Genomic DNA, 18,429 nt, shown 5'->3' with positions numbered 1-18,429 from the left:
AAACCAGATCAGGGCAGAAATATACAGAGTCACTTAGGTAGGTGCTAATTCCACAAAAGAAAAAAAATTATGGTTACAGTGAATTGTAAGATGAGCATGTGCCATGCTGTTGAGAAAAAACCCACACACCCCACTAGCACATACAAACAGCAAGGAGGCACATGAGGTCATCCTTCCGTCCTGTTGGCTAGTGAGACCTCAGCTGCTATTCCATGCCCATTTATAGGCACTGCACCACACCTCAAACCAGGTACAACTGGTACAACTAGAGAAAACACAGAATGCTGACAAGAATGATGAGATGCTTAGAAACATTGTCAAATTAACTGTTGAATGAATGTGGTGGCATAGACTAGAGAATAGAAAAGTCAAGAAAAAATGCTGGCAGTGTTCAAGCAACCAGTAAACAATTGCTGCAAAGAGGAACAGAGTAAACTGATACTGGTGATTATGTGGATAGAAAAAATACATGAAATTAGTTAGAACAAGGTGGATTTAGCTAAGTCTCCTGACGGAAGGAAAAATGCCAGTCTGGCTTAGCTGCAGAGCAGCAGCTACGTAAACCTCTGTCAGGAGTGATGTATCCTTCAAGAAAAATGTGAAAGACTATAGGACTTCCTAAGAGGGTTGTTTTTTTTTTTTTTTGCCTTATTTAGCTATGAACTATGCTGTCATTGTTCCCTGTTAGAAGGAATTCCACTTTGTTTGGCATAACTGAGGAGAATTAATGATGGAAAAAAGAAAGGCACTCTAGGTATCAGAGCTCTTGCAGGGAGGGAGAAGATCCAGCCAGGCTCCTGTAATTTTTTTTTAGTACTGTACTACTTGGGTGTTTGAACTGCTGCCTTCCACGTTTCATGTGAGAGCCTGCCCCCCTCAGGCTACATCCCATTCTGAATGAATATTGGAATATTCTTGAAAGTGGCAACTACTGGGGCACATGTGATTCCCTGGCAGCCTTAGCCCAGGGATCAGCATATTTGCCTGAGATGTGATAAACAAGGATAGACAGATCCCTGCTCTGAATCAAGCAGAGGATGAAAATAAATCAGTGTCTCCTATGTATTATTTCAGTGCTTAAAATAAAAGCCTAGAGATTTGCTCCTGGATTCTTTTTAGAAGAGGAAAACAGAATTGGGAATTCCAATTGAATTAGACAATAATTAAATGATAAATAGATGATGATTCCCTAACAACAGGGTGTGACAATCAGAGCTGTGCAGGCACGTACACTTTGCCACTTTTTATCTGCATTATCAGTCCTTGTTGTGTCCTCAGTCCCATTCATAATTTCTGAGAGTGCCTTTCTTAATTGGCTGTTTTTCTACATGCTTTGAGTTTGAGCACTTGTCAGCTAAGGATTCTGCTGAACAGAAGGATGTCCAAGAGTTAAGCACTGTAACACTTAAATGTCCTTGACATTCTCTAGCACAAGCCAACTTCAATTTTATGTTATTACTCCTGTCTCAATACCTCTCTCTTTGACCTTCAGACAAAAAATAAAAATTCAAAAAAAAAGAAAGAACTTCAGACACAAAATAGATTCATGGAATGTGGAGTGGATTGTAATCTGTCCGGGCTGTATACTGAAAACTTCCTGTGCCCAGGAGCCACAAGTGTCTCTAGTATCCAGTCGAGCAAGAGAACAGCATACGTTTGGAAAGGCTCGCATGCAGGAGATGGCAGCGATTGCCCTGTGACCTCACTGCTCCATTGTGAGACAGGACCGGGCTGAGTGTCCAGGCTATTTTGATGATGTTGGCGTCAACAGCTTCCACTGGCTCACTTCCTCCCCTAGTCAGGGGTTTGGATTACCCAGCAATGCCAGCAGACCCTCATTGCCAGTCATGTGATATTTCTTTGGCACGGAAACTTTGTTTGAATTGTGTGTAAGCTGCGTGCAACACAAGGCTAGTGGCTGGCAAAATACAAAGCCTAAAGTTACTTCTGCAGTCCTTCTCTAAGAACAACTATACATAGTTCTTCTACAGGGTATATTCTGTCTTGATTTCCTAAATGTGATGGAAAATATTCTATGTAGATCATAAAGAATTACTTTAAAATAGTAATAGAAAATCTTGTTTAATTTGATTTCTGATCTCTTAGAAATAAAACCGCGTGGGCTTTCTCACAGATCTGCTTCTTTGGAAAGATGAACTTTTTACCAAAGTTCATCAAAATACTGAACTCTGACTTATGTTTAGAATTTCTTTCTCAGGAAAAAGGAAAACACATCATATGATGTTGAGTATCAGTGGAATATGGTATTTCTATATTTAATTAATACACTATTCTCCTAAGCATTTTAATACATGCTGTGTCAAACATGCTATTTACAATGGATTTTTGTTAAGTACAAGGTTCTTTTCATACAGATATTGGCTCTATCAACATGCTTTCTTCAAGCTTATGTCTAAGTTTTAAATCCTTCTGGAATTGACACCAACTGTCCATTTTGACACTTGTTCATTAGCTTTCTCTCAATGGAAGCATTCTCCTTCTTTCAGCTGTTGTAGCATTTTTATATTTCACAAAGTCTCCTTACAAGACCCTGCTGAACATTTTTCCTGATTTTGGAGAAGCAGATAATATGACAGCCCAAAGTATTTCACAGCTCCATTACAGCAAATTGCCACTTGTTCCAGCACACATTCAAAAAAAGGAAAGCTTCAGTCTGACCCCTTTCAAGTGCGTCCTTTTTTAATTAGAATCAATTACTTCTGTAGATCAAGACTTAATGGTTATGACAACTATTAATCAAAGTCATGCGTCCCTTTGCCAACTTGAATCAAGCTAGTCACACCTGACCTGACTGATTTAAATGTCCCTTTACTTTCAAAAGCTTGAGTATCTGCTTGTGCATGCATGTGTGATAAAAGGTGTGTGGATGCAGTATATCATAACAGTGATCACAAGTTAGAAAAAACGCTGGCATCTTAAATGAGTTAATTCTTGTCATTTTACTGTTATTCCAGACACAGAGCCAAGATATTTTTGCCCAAAGACTGAATAAGAAGGAAGATGCCTTTTGTGACAAGTACTTGCTGTGCTCTGGGGGTGCTCCTTTGGAACCTTTCCATAAAGGTGAAGTTACTCTCCGCAAGTGCTCTCTTAGCTAATGCCTTCCACAGGGAGAGCCACTGCCTGCCACTAGTCCTTTATTGTCAAGATGAGAGAACTGAAGGGATGATGAAGGCAAAGCAAAGCACGAGCATTGTGTGGCAGTGATGCTGTCCATAGGGGCTCTTGACAATCTACTGGCCATTTGTTTGTTTGGGGATGACATTGATAGGAGAAAGTACTTTGAAAGTATTCTTAGTTGTGATAAGAGGTGCGCAAAGACATTTTGCGAGAAACTGCTTTCCCCACAGAACTTCCAAATATAAATAGATAGAACACACAAATGTTAGGAAAAAAGGTTTAATACAAAGTACTTATTTTTTTTTTTTAGCATAGGGAGTTGATACGCACAGAAATTAAGTGATTTGTTTCAGACATGCAAAGTTTGCGAAAACTTGGAACTAGGCACAGATTTGCTCCCACGCTAGCACAGGACCATCTTTCTCTGACTGCCAGTTGGCTCTGGTAGTGATGTCAGGGATCCCTTCTGGTTTCAGAGAGAGCACACCAGTATGCAGGAGAGGAATGTTTGTCTCATTAAATTTTGTACAGAGTTAGCATAGCTGACACAATTAATCTCCATTAACCAGCAACCTGATATGTCCCCAAAACCTGCCTAGGAGCGCCAGTAAAGGATAAGAATTGGAAGGGCAAAAAGAATGGGCAAATCAAGAAGTGATAAATGTATCTGCCTTCTTGAGAATTCAGTGGCATTCTTAGTGTACAGTATATTTAGAAGATGTGTTCTTATAATAATGGCCACCCCACAGGAAGTCGCTATATTTTTAAGGAATTGCAATAATATGGCTGTTATTATAGAACATTTTTTATCAAAGCATCCTCTTTATGGCTATTTTATCAGGTCAGCTCAATATTTTCCTAAGGCAACCCATAACTATTCCAAAGTCAGTATTTCAAAATTCCCATTTTGAAAGAGACAAAAAAAAGATATAAAAAAAGAGAAACGTGTCAAAACTTTGGATGCAAACCACGAAGAAGATAGTATGTCTTTGTAAACTTAAGGCACTATTAATACGAATTAAACAAGAGGTTTTGCTTCTCGGTGTCCTAAGCAGCAAAGATGAGTTCTTGTAACTGACTTGTCTCAGCACAGGGATTCAGACGAGGAATTACATGATGTATTTGCATAGATGCTCCATTTCCTACTGAAGTTAAACTAGACTGTACATTTGGCACAAAGGACGCATCTGGAGTATTGTGTCCAGTTCTGGACTCCCCAGTTCAAGAAGGACAGGGAACTGCTGGAGAGGATCCAGCAAAGGGCTAGAAAGATGATTAGGGGATTGGAACATCTTTCTTACAAGGAAAGGCTGAGGGACTTGGGTCTTTTTAGTCTGGAGAAAAGAAGACTGAGGGGGATCTTATCAATACTTATAAATACCTAAAGGGGGGGCTCCAGGTAGATGAGAACAGTCTTTTTTCAGTGGTGCCCAGTGATAGAACAAGAGGTAACGGGCACAAACGTGAACATAGGAAGTTCCATCTCAACATGAGGAAGAACTTCTTTACTTTGAGGGTGGTAGAGCACTGGAACAGGCTGCCCAGAGAGGTTGTGGAGTCTCCAACACTGGAGACATTCAAAACCTGCCTGGACGCTGTCCTATGCAACCTGCTGTAGGTGACCCTGCTCAGGCATGGGGGTTGGACTACATGGTCTCTAGAGGTCCCTTCCAACCCTGACCATTCTGTGATTCTGTGATTTTGTTTAGAAGCTCTCCTCTGCTGCAATTTACAGAATACAATATTTAGCAGATAGTTCAGTTGTCTAAACTCCTATAGCCAAAGGAGACAGACACAAAGTAAATTCACTTCTGTATAGCTGTGCCTCTTAGACACTCTAGATCTGGCGTGAACTGCCCTCTCTGTATGCCCATGTCTCCCCATTGAAAATAGGAGACAGTTGGCTTAAACTGGATGAGTAACTATTACAATGCTAAAACTAGGCAAGATTAATTCAACTCTAACATATAGGAAGATTTAGAGTGCTGATCTAGGCCTTATCAAGGTATTACACCAAAGAAGAACAAAAGACAAATCTCAGATAATCGGTGTCCTTTAATATTCCAAGCATAATGTCCAGATTGGAAAGGGCTATGTCTTTGCCTTATTGCACTATGTATAGAATTTTAGCTAGTTGCAGGATGATGAGCAAAGGCTTGTGACAATGCTAGCCCTGAATTTTCTTATTCATGTTTTGCAGAGCAAAGTTCAGATTAAAATCCTACATATAAACGTCAGCCAGCTTTGGGAACATATTCTGGACTCCCTGCCTGGGACAGTGCCTTGTCAGATAACTGTTCTGTTCTCAAAGGGAGTAAGATTACATGTTAGGCAGCCAGTCTCCTCAGGTCAATTCCTTGCCCATGCCTGGAGTGCAGTATTATGTTATCGCAGCTCATATAAGAATTCTGTGCACAATCTGCAAGCCCAGATTCACAGTATGTGGATTGTCTCTGTAATACTGACACAGAATTAGTAAATTCCATAAGAAAATTTAAATGGACCTATTGTGAATCCCAACGGAAGACTGGTAAATGAAAAGGCACAGTTCTGTAACTGTTATATGCTGGATTCTGAGACAGGGATTACCAATATATTGATCAGATTAAAAGTGGATACATTTTATTTATCTGCAATTATCCCCAACTGGTGAGCACAAGCAGACAGCAGACTGAGGGACAGAGAGGGACATACAGGTTTTATTACTTTTCTACTTGTGCCTCCATTAGTGGAAGAAAGTCCTCTTCTCTGTCTATACTCTGTCTGCACATGTTCTATATTTGTGGTGTCAAAATATTTGTTTATATATTTAAGATTAGTGAAAGAACTGACTAAATAGAGTCCTTTGCTTTCTAGCACTAACTTGAATCACAAAAGATGTTACCAGCTGTCATAATAGGGGTTTCCTGTATTTGTGTTTTTCAGGTGAGCTAGGGACATTTTACAGTAAAGCTTATTTAAGTGGGTTCCAGCATGGATGGCAAGAGTGCCCTGTGTCTTGCAGTACTCAGCTCAAAGGCTGTGCTATGTTGTCCCAAATATGCTCTGTGTGTTCTAGGACACAATTCCTGCTTAGCAGGCTTCATGGAATGCAACTGTGAATGGTAGATCTTTAGTTGCATATTCGGTTTCCAGTATCCAAGTATTCCTTTTATATCATTCAGAACTCCACCTCCTGCAAAATATTTCAGGAACATCCTTGTAAAACTTCCTTCAGCTCATTATTGACTGTAAAGAGTGCTGGAATGGTTTATTCATGATTACAGTGGATAGCTGGGTGCAGCTGTCATCCTACAAAAAGATCACCCTGGTAACACCAATCAACAAGCAGAGTAAGATGATCCAGATACAACTGAAATCTTCTAAATGTTATCTTTCAACTGAAATATAGAGGCACAACTTCATCCCAAACTTTGCCTGATGAAGTGGGATCCATGAAATGTATGATAGACACTGTTACTCACTGCTGAAAAGCCATTGATTTTCAGTTTTCTTTACATAGTGGAATCTGAGAAAGGGCCTGCATGATAAGGGAGCTGTGAGAATAAATAATTAGAATAAGTAATTAGTTCAGCGTTGTTTGGGAAAAATTATTGGGAAAAGAGAATCACCATGCAAAATATCAAACATTGGATCCGTCTGTCTTCAACTGACACTGAACAACAGTATCAGTGCTAAAATTTATATCAGAATTTATTATAGCAGTAGGGGGAACTTCTGGATAGGCAGCCAGTTTATCCTTACAACTGTATACAGTGCTTATGCTGCAAAGACATGCAACTGATACCACAGTTCAGCTCTGAGATCAGCACAACACTCGTCTCATACCTTGTAACTGTAGCCAGAGAGGACAGGGCAGAAAATGTATTCTGGGCAAGAGCTAGGGCAAAAATGCAGCTGATATTCCATGATGTCATCTGCAAAAGAACTCATAGGGAAAGGGATAGACAGAAGGTTTGAAGTAAGACCACTACACACCTTACCTGAGAATGATGTATGCCTGTAGATCATATCTGCAGTATTTGAATTCAGATGATCCGTGTTACTGCTTACAATTCCTTCTAATATAGTCACATATAGACAAGTAATACAGCATGAGAAAACAGAACAAAACATGAAAAACAACGTTGGGAGGACTTGTTTTTTCAACACCATAGATAGAGTGGTGACACAACAGTCATGCGAGAGTGGTGAAACAGTGGATCACCCTTCAGTACATTTTCTCTGACTTGGTTCCTTAAAAACAAAAATGACAAAGATATGTCCAACACTATGTGTCAGTGGTTTCCAGTTACAGCCTGCTGCACTCAGTGCATCGCAGGTTTTGCAGCACTGAATGGGCATGTAGCTTAATTATAAAACAACCCTGAATTAACTATTACCATATGTATATCCTCTAAGACAGAGAGCTAATTGGGTACTTTCCATAGTTCTAAAAACAAAAATTAATTTGGATCTGTCTGTTTTTATTGTTTCTTTATTCCCATGAATAGACAATGATTTTGTGTAATGCTTAATATGCATATAATACGTTCTGAAACAGGTACTTTTCAAGTTTTATTGTAACTTGCCATCAAAATATTTTCAGAAAAAATCTCTTCTGCCCACAGACATCACAGGACGTTGTGTCCTGAATCTCTGCAAATTCATGTCGACATCTAGGAGGCTTTGGAATTTCTGTATGCAACCAAGAAAACGCACTGTCATGTTACCTTAGTATGAAATATGATCGAGTCATTGCTCTTAGCTGCTTTGTCTTAGTAACTGCATATGAGCATACTTTGTATGACAGCAGTACACAGATGGTATTACACAGATTAATACACATTAAGAATGTTCACATAATGTTATGAAATTAAATTACTGAATAGCTCCATGTATACAGTAAGAGCACAGGTTTGAATGCACAATTATTTTTATCAGCTCCTTTAACAGTATAAAAAGTCACTTTAAATCCAATATGAATGCGATGTTCTGCTGTCTTTCTATTACTTTTGTAAATAGAACAGATCAGTTTTTGAGAGCACTGGCAGTAGCCTCTTCTAATGATATCCAATAGAACTGGCTATAAATATATATATAACGACTGTTTCTTCTATGTATGGAGATATATCAGTCTCTATAGAAATTGCCTGAATAATTTAATACAGTATGACCTAATTTCAGTACAATTTTAATCATCCTATAAAATTTGTGTATTCTTCTCCAGTTTCTATTAATTCAGTTTCTAATTTTGATAGAGTATACTCTTGCTATATTAGTAGTGCAAAGAATCTATAGAAAATTGAGTGGCAAAATTAAAAAAGGAAAATGGTGTGCTGCTTTTTATATATATATATATATATATATATATATATGTATTCGTACAATAGCAATTGGACAAATTCTGCTTGCCTCCAGCTCTCCAGGTCTGTCAGTAGCACCACCATAGGTGCCATTACATAAGAGAAGGAGGGCTGGAAGGCAAGAGACTGTGGAAATTCTTTCTTCATGACTGAATAGAGGTCTGGGGGATCTCCTGAGAGACAGAAGCTCCCCTATCCCTGTAAATCATGATTTGTGACCAGTTTACGCTGAATATTGGCTTTTACCCTAAAGACAATACAACACGTGTCAAAGCAGCACATGTCAGATTGCTTACATCAAATTGTACAATAAACTACTTGAATTACTTTTCAGGTTTTCAGTTTGCCTCTCTAAGAAAGAGTCACATTTTCTAGTATCTTACTAAGGTGTCAGATGAGCATGCTACTGAATGTCATGTTCGACCATAGGCAGGTCCCCTAAAGGAGGATGTAGGAATCTTCGTCATTAAGTACTTTATAAAATAGAAAACACTTAATCAGATTTGGAACTTCTGGAGTTCATCTGTAAGTTGCATAAGTTTTCTTTTTCCTCCTGTCGAAAGAGGAATGATGCACATATAGCTATTCCACCATTGTGGATATAAGATTATAAAGGATTATGACTCTATAATGTCAATTTATCACAGTGCTGCATGTACTGCTACCAAGTACAAATACAAATCATGAAAAACATCTGTAAGTCCCTATAAGCAATTTGTCAGAATGCTTTAAAGTACATGTATAATAAATGAAGAACACATGTTTCATAGGAATCAAATGAAACCAGAGCTGTACCGAATGCTTTGCCAGAGACTCGAACAGCTGTGGACATCACCTCTCTCTCCCTCTATCCAGCTTTAAAAGGCATTGTTTTCCTTTTAGCTCAACAGGTGATGTTTACAATACCGTCAGTCTTCCTGAAAGACAGATTGCCCCAAATATCTCTGTAGACCATTTCCATCTCCTTAAATGCTGCCTTTTGATTTTATTTTAGATATTTGGAACTTTCTGCTAAATTACAAAGGGTCCTCGCTGCACCATCCTTGCCAGCTTCTAAAAAGACATCAAACACCTACTGTCATTTACTTATGAAAAAATATCAGGTTCCATACTGTATAGTATTTTCTGTCTGGTACCTACAGTTAAGAGATGGAAAAGTTTTGTATCTTTACTATTCTGTTCAGAGCGTGTGCACACAAACAGACCCACATGCATACATCTTTCAAGGTTCTAATGAGGTCTGTCTGTCTTTTCCTGAGCTTCGTGCCTCAACAAGGCTCAACAAGGCTACGGATTTCTTCTGTCTGAATAGAATATAAGATAGCAACTCTGAAGTCTCTTTGCTATTATGTTTTGTATCTCAGATTAAGGTAATAATTTTAGTATTATTCGGAATTATACATTTCTTTACACAGAGAAAAACTTAGCTATCAAACTCCCCCCCCCCAACAATATCAATTGAATATTGTCACTTCCATGTAAAACCCGGGCACACAGTTTATCTCTCTATAATCTTCCTACTCTGGCAGTTTTTGCTTTGCTTCTCAGATAAGAGCTTCCTGCTTCTCTCATTCTTGTTTCAGATTCATTTCTGATAATGATAATCAGTGGGAGTGGAAGATGTTTTCTTTTATTAAATCTCCAAATATTAGTTCCCATACTTTTCAGTGTCTACAGTGATTCACAAAACCTGAGAAAGGAGCAACAACTCTTTTACTTGACAACTCTGTTATAAAATAGATCATTATTAAATTTTGAGTAACCTTTCAGAATACTCACCAGTGTTATATTCAAGAAATGTGAACGAATTATAAACATTCTATTACTCAAGTCAATCTAACATATAATAGATTTATAGTTTTACTTTGTTTTTTCTGCTTTTAAAAGTAGCAGGAATGTAAAATACTTTCCTCAGCCCTGGACATGTGCCATCACCATTGTATATTTAAAAAACCAACCCACTGATTATGAGATCGCTTAAATAGCCCCAAGTGTCCCTGAAGAGCTACTGTGTGCTGTGTAAAAGCTGAATAATCCTCCCCATGTCAGAAGGTGACTCTTCAGCTGTTCAGGATCATGAGCTGATACGCTACCACTTGTAAAAAAAAGATTCAAAACAGAAGAACATACAATTAGGTAAAGATCACCGTGATAGTATTGGAATCAATCTGCAAGAGCGGACAACATTGAAACCAATCTAGCAAGAATGATTCAAGGAACTGTAGCTTTTACTTAAAACCAAACCACAAAGAACACAGCAAATTCACACAAAAATAAGTTCAATGGGAATATGAAATTTTTACATCATATTTGGCTCATCTTTCTTCTTTTACAAAGATAACTGGAAAAAAAGGAATATGTTCAAACACAGTCTATTTAAATACATACTGAATGCAGTATTCATATAACACCAGAAGTGCAGTCTGTGCAAAAGTACTCCAAATCATTATTGCTCAGTGATCTGAATAAAATACTTTAACATATTTGTGAAGGCACATTGATAGAAGAAAAGCTGTTCAATCATCTGTTTTTGTTTTAATCATCAAAATAGGGGAATTCACTTTGGCCCCTGTGCTTAGAAAAATATGACTTTGACTTTCAAAATCTCATTAGCTTTAATATTTAGTCTTAGTATTTACATGGTAGTTTCTTCCCATTCAAGCTCCACATCACCTACAAAAGAAACAGATACATTCCATTAACTTGTCTTGTAAACAAATAGTAACTAATGGCAGATAACTGCTTTGGCTGAATTTAAAAGACCTTGCAAGGGAAAAAGTGGAAAGCTTGAGCAATGACTATTACCATGAAGGAGACTAAAGGGCAGCAAAATGCTAGAAAATTGCCAAAAAATGCATGTCAAAGTATTTGTTTCTACTTCTTAGTCTGGAGAAGTCAATGCACCTGCTATGAAAAAAATAATATTTGAGACAATCTGTATCTCCATACCTTCCATGGCATCCAGAGAGTCCATCTTTTGCAGTGCTGAATAATTTACAAAACATATGGGCTGACTACTTCCCCTGCTTGTCAACAGATCCAATACACATTGATGCAAAAATATATATTGTGCCTGTAAGACATGATTTTAAAGATGCTTGATTAGAAGAAAAATGTAATTCTAATACCAAAAAACGTTTAAATGTTTTGTATAACATTTAGATGTTCTCAAAGTAACTGCAGTTTAACCCAGAAATCTCAATACTTTGACGATCACACATATGCCTGATCTGATTTCATTCATTATGAGGCATAATGCATTAAAATTTCTCAAAATATGTTAATTCTTATGCCTAGTAAGATATATGAAATTAGACTAATCATAACGGAGACTAATAGGGTTTTACACAATTTTCTGTAAAGGTTTCTTCTATGGAAAGTTGTTTGATTACTTTTTGCCACTAGATTCAGACTGAAGAAACCAAACCACATGAATGTAATATTTAGATAAGAATTTTTTCCTCTTTCTAGCATAGAGAAAACCAGCAGGGTGCACTCAAATGCAAAAGTTCAAGTAAATCTACATGTTCTAGGAGCATGCACCATTGCCAAGAGCAAAAAACCACATTATTTCTAGTGATACTTTTTAGACTGTACATCATTTTTAACAGACTGTAATGCAAAAAGCGGGCTCCTAAAGCTAATCTGACACTTCCAAGGACATAAAGTAACTTCGGGTAATGATTACTAAAAAGAGGGGGGGAGGGGGAAAGTCTATGTAAGAATGAAATAAAAGTATGAAAACAGATAGAAAGAAAATAAATGGATTAAGCGTATCTTCATGTAGCAGAAGGACTGTGTATGTAGATACAGAAAATGAGCCAAATCACAGATTCATTTAGGTTGGAGGGGACCTCCTGAGATCACCTAGTGCAACCGGCACTATTCAAGCTGGGTCAGCTAAAGCACATTGCCCAGGACCTTGTCCATCCACAGATGGAGATGACCAAAATAACTCCAACTTATTTGACTTTTGCAAGGGTAAATACATTAGTGTACTTTTTCTCCTCAATATTTTTTTGTTTGTTTTTTTCAGAACTGCCATCAGTTTTCAAGTGCCTCAGATTTATAAGAGAAATTTGTTTACGTGGATATGTTTAGGGTCTTAGCTCCAGAGCCGCTGGTAACTAAAACAGACTTTCACAGGTCCCTACATTATACAGTACCATTATGCTTTTCAATAGCTTGCTTACTGAAGCAATAGCATGGCATTACTTCAAACTAGCCCTTGTACTTGTCTTGGCAAGATGATAAACTTTAGCAGATCCACTGGACAAATATGGATCTCTAGAATAAAGGTCTTAAGTTTCAGTGGAGTTTAGATTGTTTTTTCCAATCCAGAAAGCAGACTCTGAAAGCTCCACAACTTCTAGCATTCATGCAGCTACTTGTGAGCACACAGCAATGAAAATCTTTCTGGGTTTGCCAGGGGAGAGTGAAGCAGGATACGTGCGCAATGTATGCATGACAATTTTCCCAGTTACAATTAATGACATTCTCAATTATTCTGAAGTCTTTTTATAGTTGGAACTGGGAGAGGCAATAAAAAAGTTCCCTAAAGATTAGGTTATGCACCTTACCTGTACTCCAAGGGCAGGCCTTGGTAACGTACAGGCCACCAGGCAGAGTACCAGCATATTGAAATTATACCTACATTAGGGAATTGATCAGTGTCTGGGTACATCGCCAGCCGGTGCAACTTGATCATCCAAACTACTTCAAATTGTTTCGATAGTCCCTCACATAATTTTGATCCACGTGAACCAGCACTATCTCAAATAATTTCCAGGTGTGTTTCAGGAGTTACTACAAACTATGGGCCATTCCCTACAGAGAACTTGGATGCAGTTACCTTTTGTGAGGACAGTGGTAACTGCAGATGTGTTTAATTGCACAGATGTGGGCCATTCTGAGCCCATTAGCTGCAGTAACAGAGAGTGACTGTTGGCAAAAGGAAAACTATTTTGAAGCTATAAACAAGCAAAAAACCGGTCTGAGAGCAACCAGTTTTTATTTACTTTACTCACAGATCTTACAGACAGTTTGACTGAGGGATCTCTAAACTGAGTTCTGGGAAGGAATTGCTCCTCTCTCCATATCTTTTGTGCTGATCACATAAAATCAGAATTATAGACTACTAAACAGTATATTATAACTGAACTGTCAGAATAGCTTGACTAGACTACTGAATCCGCCATAAAACTTTACAATATTTGGTTCTCTTTGGGCAAGTTTTAGTGCTGATCTGCATTTTTTAGTCTTGCAAACACGAGGTAGAAATGGCCTGGACAGAGAACAACCTCTCTCAGGATCTTGCAGCTAGCATATAGATAAATACTTGATCTGTTTCAAAATCAAAACTATGAGACTGTTATCTTCTATTGCATTTTGGCACATTTTTTTCTAGCCTCTGCCAAAATATGCAAATGAAGAGGTACGCAAAAGTAATACACATTTGAAAAATGTACAATGATCTTATGAAATGTCTTACTATTTTAAGATTTTATTTTGGGTGGCCTCCTATTAAAAAGTCTTCCAGCCTTTGCCTTATTTTCAGATGATTCTATTTCTAGTCAAAAGTGTAAAAAAGTATTCCCAGAATTCATTATCACAGGAAAGTCCTGGCAATTGTTTAGCTGCATCAAGACTTCAAAAGGAAAAATTGGAGGCAAATGGTAATCAGACAGCACCTTACGAGACACGGCATGACACATTATCACCAGAAAGTCCCACAAAATCTTCTGAAGTGCAGTTGCTGAAGAGAGGTTAACCTCTTGTTGTATATTCTGACACACTTTTCGTATATTCTGACATGATATAGAACAGCAGAACTGCATTCCTAAGGAAACAAGTCCCCTTACATTAAAATCAGTTTAAATCTGTCAGTCAGTGGAAGTTCATCCTGAAACTGCTTACCCATATTGAGAAGTTGGTAAATCATGCTGTAGACTCAAAGGCTTCAGGCAACAGCCTTGGGTTAGATCTGGCCTGCATGACACTCATGGCCAGAAGCGTTATGCAAATACAGCTGGATTTCCATTCCACTGGGTGTTTAGGATCAGCCTTAAATTCTCATATTACTCCTTTACAAATACCCAGATCTCCAGGTACAGCAGAGGTCTTCCCTACTAAATAGGACATCACTAACTTATATCCATACTCGGTAAGACTGCCAGAAATGTACATTTTAGACTCAGAAACCACCATTGCCTTGATTTTGCAGACTCTGAAGTCTGTGTTTAATTCTGTGCATATGTTTTATTTTGTTTGAAACAATTTAAAAAGAATCAAGGAATCATTAATGAGGTCAAAGGTAAATGAATATTTAAAAGCATGGAGGACTATGCTACACATACAAAAAAATACAGTTAAGTAGTAAATAAAGCCAAATTAAGTAGTGTATGAGCAGATCCATCTTTTTATTTCACACCTGCTCTTCACCCAAAACTTGAAATGAACTTTCTCAAAGTCTGACAAATTATGATTTAGGTTCTAAAACCTAAATATGTCAGAACTCATTTCAGCACTTGTCAAGACTTTGCTGGCCAGATATACTTAATAAGTAAAAAGAATACATTTGCACAATGTTTGAAATCCAGATAGAACCAGGATCTGGTAGAAAATGTATTAGGCAGCTGATTGTTAAGAGCTTTCTAGTCTTGTTTTGTAGGAAATCAGATAATCAGATGACTAATTTTTTAACAGCAGGAGAACAGAATACATAGATATATAAATCTTACCAGATTCTGTACCATACACATTCTTTCACTTCTTAACTCAGCTACAAGTCCATAGATATCCACAAAATCATGGTCATTTACATGTTGGGTTAAATGGTCAAGTGCAATATAAACACCTGTTCTTCCAACACCAGCACTGCAAACAATACACAAGTTTTTATGTTCATTTTTTAATCTAAAATATTTTCTTAGAATATTCTGGTTAAATTAAGTTTATTGTGAAAATAAAACTTCAGAAAAAATTAAATCTTTTTCACTGTGTGTATTTGTCTCCTTGTTGAATGAAATCAACTGAAATTTGGATTTGAGCCATGTTCTGATTTTGTTTTTACAAGGAGTTGCATCGGACAAATAAGATATAACTAAACCAAACCTGCATATGTGAAAAAATAGTCCTACAGCTTTTCAGTGAATTTTCTGGAGCTCACTAATTCAAAGAAAATGTCGCAAGATTTTTTGAAATTACACCTGGATTCTGTGATGCTATTTTTGAAAGGAGGATGTGTGCAAGACACACTGGTAGCTTTTATTTCAAGGTTTGAAAACAAGTAGGATTTTCTCAAAATCACTATCAGACTTTTCTGCAATTAGTGTAATAAATGCAGAGTATATCACTGCAGATAATCAGGAAATGCATAGCAAAACTCTCTTGAACCTGCAAGATCTAATGAGCAGAAAGTAATTAATAAGCTTTCTGGCTATGAGAACACATACTGCTGCTTTATAACACCAAGAATTAGAGCACAGGTGGAGTATCTGGCCCATGCTGGCTCCTTTATGTGCCTGTGTTCTGAAAAGGGGATAGGATTCATTGCAGAGGGGCCCCAGAGCACAAAAGTGTCCTCAAAACATGAAGACAATGTAGTTCCCTCCAGTAATAGTCTCTCTGGCCCCTGCAGTAGAGGGAAATGTCAAACTGTCAGTGACAAGGATATCAAATAAAATGAGGCTTTATCACTCATTGTGGGTGGCACCTGTAGGGCACTGAGGACAAATAAAAATTTAACTCGCATGCACGATAATCTTGGACTTGATGATCTTAAAGGACTTTTCCAACTGTCTATAACTGGACAGTTACGGAACAGATTTGTGGCACCAAACCCAGCTTCTCCTTCCACATATTTCCAGACTCACGCTGCGTGAGAATGAAGCAAAGAATCAATAGCAGATCTCTGAGTTCAGATCACTATTTTGGAGTATGCCCACTCAGTCAGTGGGAACAGTGACCTGCACATAAAATGCAGCCACACTCACCACCTTCTTCAAGACTTAGCCTTCCCCACAACCTTACTCTTTGAAATTGTCATTTAAGAGAGCTGAGTATGAAATCAATGGGAACTGTGACAACTGAACACCTCTGACCACTAGACCATACATTTCAGAGCCTAAATATAGATTTTACCTGTTTACAGGCATCCAAGCTTGAAATCTGGCATATGCAAACCCTTATTCCTATTTGTCATTCTCTGTGGCTCCCAAAGTTTCTTCCTCTTGATATGTGATATGTACATTTAAAATACAATTTTTAATACTTATTTCTTAAGAAGAGTGATAATTATAATAGAAGTAATTAAAGCCAACATGTCAGTTGCTATTCCTGTTCTTACGATAAAGAGGAAAATTGAGATAAATCCAGCAGTACCTTATGGTAATTGTTGAAATAACTATTCCGCGGACACCACCTCAATGGCATTTCCATTAATGGAAGAACAGACACACTTTGGCATTCTACCTTCTAGAAAGGACTAAGGAGCACTGCTAGAACAACCTTCACTGCTGTCCGTACTAGAACCAGACCTGTGCACTAAGTTTGCATTGTTCTTCTGGCAACTTCCCTGAGCATTAATATGCACGTGAAATTCTAAGATACTAAATGATGATTTGGTGAATATGCTTACCTGCAGTGAACCACCATTGGTGTATTATCATGTGCTCGACTTGCGCGGATAAGTTTTACAAAATGGATAATTGGTGCAGTAGTTTCAGGGACCCCATGTTCCGGCCAAGAAGTAAAGTTACACTGCCGCACCATCATGCAGTCTCCATGCTGAAAAATATAAAATAAGGCAGTATTTTCAGAAGAAATGTGACAGAAGATCTGGTAAGCTGCATTTAAACTTCTCAGCAATTTAAAAAAGAAAGGCGGAATAGCATAATAATTATAAGATGTATTTGTATCAAGGCATAATTTGTAATGCACAGATCTTATGGCAGGTTTTTTGAGAGACGGCATCAAGTCCATCTTTCAGGAAATATAAATGACTTCAACAGTCACTCTCCATTTGACTTCAGTGACTATATCAATGTAATTTGTAGATTACAGGTTGAAGCTTCTATAGCTCATTTATAAGTTTAGTGAACTGAGACGACAAATTTGTTTAGGGAAAAGCAACCATTCTAGGACTGATCTAATGTAATAAAGGCAAACACGCATACGTTGGTAAACACTGATATATTTTCTAAGTGTTTGATGTCTTCTCAATCAGAGCAGCAGCAATATTAACTCAAAGACAAGAGCTGGTTGTGGTCTGATATCTAAATTAACTATGAAGGACACAAGATAAAAGCACAGCATCATGCCAAAGGCCTGTGTAGACCAATATCCTGTTTCTGACAATAGTCAAGGAAAAATCTTAGGGAAAATTATAAAACATGACAACAATGTATCCATAGTTCCACAGAATATCCTTTCCATTCTTAATAGTTTGTGACACGTGAACTGTCTCAGTCAGAGATGGTATCTCGAAATTTAATAGTAATTGTCAGAATTTTCTTCCACTAATTTCTCCAGATTTTATGAAGCCCTGTAAGTTTTTCATTCACAGTATCTTACAGCAAGGAGTACCAAAGTTTAATCAACTTTTGTGTAATGAAACAGTTCCTTTTTTTAAACTTATTTTGAACCAACCACTTGCTCTTTTCATATTGCAAGAAACATTGAACAACTGTGTACAATTACATGTAGCAAATACTTTGGGTCTATATTTTTAAAATTGATCAACATAAAAACAAAAGAGAAGTGACTTTGGATGCAATGTGGCAATAATTGTGAATGACTTCCCTCACATATGCTTTTTACCTTCACTTGAAGATCATAAAAAATCCACCCATTTGTGAACAGAAGATGAAGTACAGTCTTAAAGCCAGAAATACGGCACATTTAATGAAATGCTTATAAAGGACATAGCTTCTTGTGCAGGGTA

The 18,429-nt window shown here is 37.6% G+C and overlaps 1 protein-coding gene across 1 annotated transcript in view; it reads right to left on the bottom strand.

Moving 5' to 3' along the window:
* Positions 1-11,023: 11,023 nt before the first annotated feature.
* PTPRQ (protein tyrosine phosphatase receptor type Q) overlaps positions 11,024-18,429 on the bottom strand; it is a gene marked incomplete at its 5' end in the record, with an annotated part of 144,630 nt that continues 137,224 nt past the window's right edge. Inside the window, 4 exons of the mRNA XM_082488741.1 lie at positions 11,024-11,159; positions 11,436-11,559; positions 15,227-15,362; positions 17,125-17,273. Coding sequence (XP_082344867.1) covers positions 11,122-11,159; positions 11,436-11,559; positions 15,227-15,362; positions 17,125-17,273 — 447 coding nt within the window. The 3' untranslated portion in view covers positions 11,024-11,121. The remainder of the gene's footprint in view (positions 11,160-11,435; positions 11,560-15,226; positions 15,363-17,124; positions 17,274-18,429) is intronic.

This window comes from Vanellus vanellus (genome assembly GCF_965231255.1).
Source record: "Vanellus vanellus genome assembly, chromosome: 1".
Taxonomy (NCBI): Eukaryota; Metazoa; Chordata; class Aves; order Charadriiformes; family Charadriidae; genus Vanellus; species Vanellus vanellus.
The sequence above is the reverse complement of the archived record's forward strand: the minus strand, read 5'-3'. Positions and strand labels throughout refer to the sequence as shown.